This window comes from Crassostrea angulata, chromosome 3 (genome assembly GCF_025612915.1).
Source record: "Crassostrea angulata isolate pt1a10 chromosome 3, ASM2561291v2, whole genome shotgun sequence".
Lineage (NCBI taxonomy): Eukaryota > Metazoa > Mollusca > Bivalvia > Ostreida > Ostreidae > Magallana > Magallana angulata.
Window position 1 is genome coordinate 54,368,801 of NC_069113.1, and position 9,276 is coordinate 54,378,076.

Below are 9,276 nucleotides of genomic sequence, written 5' to 3' on the forward strand. Positions count from 1 at the left end.
CAAAACCATTCAGTTACTATTCAGTTAATTACTAGTAAATGGTTGAGCTACATCACTGGATTCTTCTGACCCTTGCGGAAATAATACAATCTCCATGCAATGGTAATTTAGACTCCACCTACTCAATCTGTGAGACACAACCTATAACTTCTAATGACGAATACAATTAGGAATCAAACACCATGCATAAAGCATTGTAAAGTATAAAAAATTAAAAACTAAACTTTGACCAAAATCGTGACCTAACCTCTTTAGAAATGTTCAATGATCAAGAAATCAAAAGCCTCATTTATAAAATATTTCATTTTAAGATCTACGTACACTACTAAACCAATATTCTGAGCAACAATTCGGGATCTGTCTGCTTCCTTTGGTGCCGCAGTGCACTTAAAATGATCTTTCTATACTGAAAGAGTTTAATCACTTTTTCCTCTATTATTTCATACTGTAATGAACCATGACATTACATGCAGACTTATTCTGTTTAAAATAAATAAAATTAAAATAATCAAGGTAAAGAGTTGCCAATTGTTTCCTCACCTTATTAATATTTCGACCTTTTTCTACAAATAAAACTTGCTGTTTTTGCAGAATTTTATATAAAATAAAATTATTCATAATTCTCAACCTTTTTATATAATTTTATAACCTTTCATCTTTAATTTTTCAGAACGAAGAATCTTTCATAAAGAAAATCAATCAAATGGATGGGTCAAATATGAAAAATATTAGAATTGGCTTTAAATTAGTTAAATGCAAAAAGTGGAGTTAATTTTTGTAGGTTTGTTTGCAATCACTGTGAGTTAGACCACTGGCAAATCATACATAAACCGAATACTTATCTTCGAATAGGATAAATATGTGAATAAATAAATAGTCATAAAATTAGTATTCAACAAATTATGAAAGATGTTGTGACGTAGGTTGTCCCGGAAGGTTTTTGTTATTACAGCAGGTGTATACAATAATTAATTAATTAGTCTTATATTAATTACAAATAGGAGCTATGAATAACATTCCATAAAAACATCCATTGCAGGTGTCAAATACATACCACTACACTCATACTCACTAATAGTGCGTCTGTGTATTATACAACAAGACAATTCAAAATCATTATGGCTGAAAGATTCGCTCTTACTAGAACAAAGAACATTTTGATACAATTTAACTTCGTTTCTTCTATGAATTTAATGTAAAATGATTTTGACAGCAAAATGTCTGTAAAAAATGAATTCAGCGAAAATGTTTTAGGCTTAATATCATTGAAAGTTTTTAATACTGATATAAAAAATTATGATACAGATTGATTTTTTTGACAATTCTAATTCTATTTCATATGTAATATCAGCATTCTCATTTATGTGCACAAAATATTTATTTTTAAATTCAATTGTTATTCAAAAAGGGATTGAAAAGGGAAGGCAAGCAATTACAGTGTTAAGTTATTTCACTTCTTTTCAAACGAGTTCCTGTTCATGATAATATAATTGATACAATTGTTCAGGGAAATCACATATGTCTCTGTGTAGTAAACAACACTTCTTAAGTTCCTGTAATTTTTTTCTTGTTTCGTGCAACAACCAATTAATTTATCATTACCTTCGAGATATGTTTGCCATTCTTGTTTTGGTAATAATTCATTAAATCTTAAACAGAGAAATGGAATAATAGCTTCACAAACCCATTTTTATCATTATTTTTTTTTTTTTTAGAAATTAAGCTACACCAAATGCAATTCTTTATTATTTTCTGATAAGTTGCATTTTATAGGTAAAAAAGTACAGTCGATAACATGAACACTTATATACGGTGAAAATTGGTTCGCAAATGATCACCTGAAGTAGAATTTCTTGTAAAGATCTCTGGCACCAGCACGTCGTACACAAATGTTCATTCAAAAAGTACAATATATTACGTATCAACTCTTCGGATTATATGTTTTACGGCGTGATTATTTGGGCGAACAAAGCATATGATTAATTATATAAATAGTATCATTATGACAAAATTAATCAAGAAATCGGTATGGTTTTACGAATAGATGCACTAAAGGTAAATGAATTTGCATACAACATAAAATACAATTAGTATACCTTCCTTTCTTATTTGATTCTTCATAGTTCGAAGCTACATTATATAAGAAAAAGATTTATTGTTGGTAAAGTTTAATCCTGGGTAGAATGTCGTTGAAAAAAGACTTAAACACAATGTTCAATGCAGAGGTTTTACAGGGAACTGTTGGTCCGAATGAAAAACAAACAACTGGTTCGAGTAACTGACGCTAAAAATTCTACAGCTGGTCTGAATTTCTCAATTTCCACATGCCCTGTCGCTAGAGCTGGCTTCGCGAAATATCGGTTTCCAGTCATTCGATATCGCTTCTTTTTTGTATTTTTTGTATTTTTAATACAAATCGGAAAAATTGTTGTAGCTGCAAACAGGATAGCTAAAAATTTCGTATCAATTCATACACAGTACAATTACCTATAAATATATGTCAAAGAAGACCAAAATACTTTATATTTTTGTTAAAAAAAATATGAAAAGAGTTGTAGATTGTAGGATCTCTCATGATTTGCAATGGTATATGATTTTTATCTAACGAGTTGCGTGTTTTCTATCCCTGAGCCTTGGCATAAAAATCATATACCATCGCAAATCATTAGAGATTCTTTTTTATCACATGTTTTACCATATATTTTGTTAATCTCATTTTTTTCTGTAAAAATTGTAATTGTGGGCCGCACAACACATAAACGACAAGACGTCAACAACTTTTCGATGAAAAAAATTTCTTTGAAGTTTAACAAACAAACATTCATTTTCGAACAAATTCTTATGAATTCATGACAAATAAATGAAACAAGATTAAATGTTTCATAAATACATCTCAACATCCCTCAACTTAATTGATTATTTACTTTTTCATTTTACGTCAAATAACTACCTAAACCTGCGTAATGTTTGATTATGACGACGTCACATGGCGTAAGAACACACAGTGGAATATCAAAAATTTATCCCATGAGTGATATCCACCGTATTTGGAGATAAACCTGTGATAATTTTTTTTAAACCTATGGATAAAAACTACAAAAAAAGTGTCAACTACATTAAACAAATGCTATTAAATCATAATTCAAGAAGAAATAGTTCGAAATAGTGAAATTATAAAAAAGTTAAAACAAATGGAAAATCTTAGTTTTTGTAATTGAAATAATCACGAGCGAAATCATATCAAGCTTAAACGCATCGTTAACAGTTTTTTATTCGAAAAATTAAGGTTGTTTAGCTGTTAAATGGTTAGTTCATTTTCTGACTTTATAATTTATATCAATTACTCAGAACGAATTGTGGTATTTTTGTGAGATAATTTTTTTTTTATTGCGATCAACTTTTTTTGCAATTGGAATCGATTGAAATCTAATAACTTGCAGCTTTTCTAATATTTTGCATGTTCAATTAATTTTGTTTTGAACATAATTTTTTGCAAAGTACTTTATGTGATCACATGTTATTCTTTAAAATTTAATCATAGATTAAAATGATTTTCAATTTTTTTTTTTAAATCAAAAATTTAAATACTTTACCAAATAATCATTGGTATCCCTTTAACCATTATTTGACACAGAGTTTTAAGTTCCAAAATATAGTGTTTGTCATCAAAGCAATATTTTTTCTACTTTCATTTAAAGGTACAGAAATGCATGTTTTAATTGCTTCCGGAAGTGATAGGTTAAAACGAAGAAAAAAGGCTTTTAAACTAAATATTAGAATAAATGTTTAACGCATTTAAATGTTATTCATTTGTTTCCAAACTAAAAAAAATATATAGCATAAAAGCAATCACAATAAATGCACAAAATTGTCTTACGTTTATTAAAGCGATATCCTCTTACTTCACTCTCTGTTTGCTTGGTTGTGAATAGACATCGGTAAAATGATGTCTTACACTCAAAAAAAAAAAACTCAATAAAATTTTTGACATAATCTGCTACTTCTATTGGTCCAACTTTATTGTAATGAATGAAAACAAAAATTAATTTAAAAGGAAACAAAATGGTTACCAAAAAAACCGGAATGCTTTTGGTAATAAAAGCAATTTAAATAGTAAAACTTATATAATTATTTCTAAGCAGTTTGGCACATATACAAAAAAAATCAAATTTTGGAACGAATTTGTTATTCTAATTTGAAACTATGGGCTTTGTAATAAAAATAAACTCTGATATCTGATTATGATTGCATGGACAAGATTGGGGTTGCCCTTAACATTAAAAAAGGTAAAAACAACATTCAGAGAAGATAAATAAGGATACAGTATTTGGTTTACCATCTTGTTCGACTATGGAACATGTTTTAATTTGAACAATATTTGAAAATGATTCTCAGTGTTAGAGTTACATTAAAGAAAAATCATACTGATGTGTAGATATAAAAAGAATCATTATATTTGAAAATATTTATTTCCAAAAGAAATGGTTTCACTAAAGAATTTAAAGAAGGGGTCTAAGAATATGGTTTGATCAGTGCCGTTATTGATCCGATTCGTGTTTTTGGTTATCGGTTAGTTCGATTCCCATTTTTCGTTTATGTTACTTGTAGCAAGGTAATTGAATTCAAATTGTAATTGAATGTAAAACGACTTATCCTTTTCCATTCCCTGTTACAAATATTAAGTTGTACTTATATTATTTTTTGTTCACAATGTTTTGTATCATACATATTTTGGCCTTTTAATTTAATTTCGGATTTTTAAAATTATTTACTATTGCTCAAAAAGAAACAACGTTTAACATTTTTAAGCTTTTGAAAAAAATGCATTAGAACCTATCACAAAGTATCAAATATAAACACGGATATCAAATTTGATTAAAATAAATTATATCAAAAAGGTTACCAGATTGTATTGTTTTAAACAGGTTTAAAAATCCTCCAAAACACGCAAATACTTCATATCAAGAAGATGCTAAAATAAGCCGATATTTCTCTCTTTCTGAATTGAGATATAGAGTCTTCTGGAAGAACTAATCTTTAAAATATATGGAATTTCAGAATATGAAACAATCAAATTTTTGTTGTTGTTCATGGATTGTCTTTTTAAATATTTAGTGATTCTTTTATAAGTGATTAGGCAAATTTTTAAACGATATTTGGTATGATTATATAATTTATGCAGTAACAATTTTACATAACTTTATTGTTGTTAAAATATATTAACGTTATCAATAAAGTGGTAATGATAATCGAGTATTTTCCAAAAGTACAAGATTTGATTTTGCCTTTTATTACGATAAATTACAAATTTATAATTTTTATAAATGATACAACATGTACCATTGGTGTCAACTAACATGAAAACATACCTAACATATTTATCATTTTGGTAATAGTTAAATGTTGAAAAAAGAAACGTAATCAATATCCCTCAATATTTGTAATTCATTTTATTGTCATATAGGAACAAAACCTAGGTAGCTTATAACATAATATGCTTACCTTCTGTGGACATTTTGCTGAAAATCATAGTTCACGAAACTCTTCGGATGATTAAAAATCGTTTTAAAAATTGCTTAGATATGAATTTAAAAGAACTCAGAGTCTCTGAGCTTCAATTATTGTCTTTTTGCTTATGTGTTTGACCACAAAAATCTAAGATTAACATTCTCCGAAGTCTTAAATGGACGACACACATAGGCATATGATATAATATTGCAAATGCACACAAAAATTTAATTTTAATGAATATATCACAAATTTAAAGTTATATGTAAACCAGATTTTACTAGGTGCATATTTTTTATCAGGCCATACTTTGAATATGCATCAGATGTTTTGAAAGAATGTTCTCTTGCGGACTTGATCAGGCACAAATTTACATGTTCAAGTACAGTGCTCTATAAAAAAGTCTTTGATTTTCTTGCGTTTTAAGCAAAAAAAGGTACAAACAGTGAGATGAAAAGAGATTAGTTGATGCAGCTATTGTAACAAGATAGTGTCAGACTAAATGCTTCATGAGTTACAATGAGAAAATGATCGGAAAACCTATTGTATGAATTATGTTTACCAACATAAAATCATGAGATTTAAAGCACTTTAAAATCTACATACAGCAATAAATGTTCTCTATAGAAACTTATCCGAAACATATCGTACGCGTTAAGGTTTCCCACCGCGATGTGTAAGTAACTTTGACGCCACATTCTGCATTTCATTAGATAGTTCTCAGAGAATGTATTGTAACGTAAAAAGTGAATTATATTGATTCAGTTAAAAACCGCTTTTTTTCTGTACATAAATGATGCCGTTATTGCTATGCTATAGATCTCATTCATATCAATAATCATAATCAAATAATTGGCAGTTTTAAAGCTTCGCCTGAAGTGAAAGACTTTTAATTGATGAGTGGTTTGGAGATTATCCCTGCTACTTGTAATCAACTGAATTGTTATGCATGTATATAAAAATGGCTTGGCGCATGTGAACGATCAATACAATATAACAATAATATACGTATAATTGGTAAGGAATATATTTACTAATATGAATCATGCTTGGGAAATAAATGGATTTACTCCAATTTTATGTAAAACGTCTTTATATTAAAATACACTGTGTGCTTTATTTTGATGAGTTGGCGAAATGTTTTAACAATATCTTTATTAAACGAAATATCTATTTATAGCCCAAGAAATTTTTTTAAAGTATATGACATAACAAAGGATTTTTCTTAAAAGTTATTTAAATTTTAATTTCATTAATCACCTGCGCCGATGCGATTTCATTTTTTAGTTACGCATGTCGCATGACAACGAAGTACATCTGACATCACAAAATGCAGCAAATGTACTCGTTAACATTGTTTCATTATATGTTATAAAGATTTAAAGAAATACTCCGAGTCAAAGTATTATTGTGTTTATTCATACAATATCGGTTTAAGTCGTATTTTAGCCCCGAGATACCTAAACATTGCTGCGTATTTTTTTTTTCATCACAAGATCCAATACACATAAGCATATTAAGAACTGAACATAACAATCAGAACATTAATCAGTTTTATTTTTTATAAGTTCTATAAAAACCAAGCAAAAGACGACGTCACTTTTCTTTAATAGGTCTGAAATACAAAAAAAAACAACAATTAAACGTAAGCTTAAAGACATGAATGGGTACATTTTAAAGAATAATCGTCATTATAGATATGAAATTCTTGTAAATGCTATTATACTATTTTTTTTTTGCTAGATAAGAAATAAGCACCATCTATTAATGGCATTTATTTCAATTCTATAGATGTTTATTATATTACTTTTATTAGAAAGTAAAATGCATCCATTACGCGGACAAATTAATACTGCAGTTCTCGAACGTTAACAAGAAAAAAAAATTACCTTTTTATGTCTGATGCCACCAAAAATAGGTCCGTTGAATATACTTCCGGATGCAGCAGCAGCGGAGGCAGCAGCGGCGTTTTGTCCAGCGGCGGCGGCGGCGGCAGCGGCAGCATTTTGTCCAGCAGCGGCAGCGGCGGCTGCAGCAGCCGATCCACCTCCTAGATTGAATCCATAGTAAGGAAAACTAACTTGGTTTCCATAATAATAGGGGAATGATGCAAATCTACTGGCAGATGCAGCAGCAGCAGCGGCAGCAGCAGAACCACCACTGGCAGCAGCGGCGGCAGCAGCAGCTGATCCTCCTCCCAGATTGAATCCATAGTAGGGGGCACCAAAGTATGGAAACGTTGGGAATGATCCAAGTCCGCTGGCAGATGCAGCGGCGGCGGCAGCGGCGGCAGCTGAGCCACTGCTTGCAGCAGCAGCAGCGGCAGCAGCTGATCCTCCTCCTAAATTGAATCCATAGTAGGGAGTACCATAGTATGGAAAGGTTGGGACTGATCCGAATCCACTTGCAGATGCAGCAGCAGCGGCGGCAGCAGCATTTTGTCCAGCGGCGGCAGCTGCAGCGGCGGCGGCAGCATTTTGTCCTACAGCAGCTGCAGCAGCGGCGGCAGCATTTCGACCAGCTGCAGCAGCAGCAGCTGCTGCTGCGCTATTTCCTGCAGCGGCGGCACTAGCAGCTGCAGATCCACCACCCAGACCGACGAGTCCTCCAATGACACCACCAGAGCCAACAATTCCTGAGCCTACTCCACCGACTCCACCTAATGGTCCATACGGCTTGTGATAATAGTCGTCATGCTTGGAATAGTGACTATAAGTGTTATAATCACCTGCGAATGTACAGGCAAAAAGGCAAACGATGGAGACAAGCTTCAGCATTTTCTGTAAAAGAAGAAGTAATAATCATTAAATGGAATCATTGATAATAAAATTTACATATGATTTAAAAGATAAAATATACATTTTTTTGTTTAATTTTTTTTCTTTTTATGACAGATGCTTTTTTATCATTCTACTTATTTCACGAATGTTTCTAAGAAGATAACAGAAATAAAGACTTATCTTAATCTAGAAAGAGAATTTTAGAAAAAAAATTCCTCACATTTTGTTTAAATTTATGATTCTCTCTTACCTCTTCGTTTGAATGGTTGTCACTGGACTTGGTCGGGTGATGAGTCGTACTAAAATTTTGCGGCCTTATATACATTGAAACAACTAAAAAAAAGCTGATAGGCGGAGTCTAGAACTTGTTATAGAAAACGTTTTTATGATTTACAAGGAAATAAATTGCCCAATGATAAATGTGTTAAATACCTCTGGATAATGAATGCATATCTTCAAACGATTAATTATCATTTAATAAACTATCACATAATTCATTTTCTTTAAAATTATGTTTTCTAATTAGTTTTGCATTTTAAAATCATTTCTTGGAAAGTCGTTTAGTGAATCTGATCCAGAAAAAAAAAATCAGATTTTAATTATAATAACAAGAATTTGGTCAATATTGAGAAGGGAAATTTTTCATAAGCATTATACAAGGTAAAATTACAACAAATATTCAGAGATGAACATTTAGTTGAAACATACACATATGAAATTAATTATATATAAGTATATAACTTGATCGTAATTGAGCAACAGATAAACGGATTGTGTTATTTTCCTTTAATATTGTTTAAGTTCTCTCAATGGTAGATGCCATCTCTCAGATGGCATTGAAAAAATAGCAAGATTTTACTGACATCTCTTACAATCAGACATGTAACATTGTAACTAAGCCATAATTGTTGGGTAATGGCGTTAGTTAACAATTTTGTATGGCTGGGTTGTATGTTTTGCTTTTTAAAAAATCACTAAAAATAATGAA

General features: G+C 30.5%; 1 protein-coding gene across 1 annotated transcript; it reads right to left on the reverse strand.

Moving 5' to 3' along the window:
• Window positions 1-7,048: 7,048 nt before the first annotated feature.
• On the reverse strand, window positions 7,049-8,613 carry LOC128178164 (fibroin heavy chain-like). The gene is made up of 3 exons (XM_052845206.1): window positions 8,539-8,613; window positions 7,398-8,288; window positions 7,049-7,123 (listed from the first exon to the last, which is right to left on the reverse strand). Exons 1-3 carry the CDS (start codon window positions 8,611-8,613, stop codon window positions 7,115-7,117), a joined length of 975 nt encoding a protein of 324 aa, XP_052701166.1. The 3' UTR covers window positions 7,049-7,114.
• Between the last annotated feature and the right edge of the window lie 663 nt (window positions 8,614-9,276).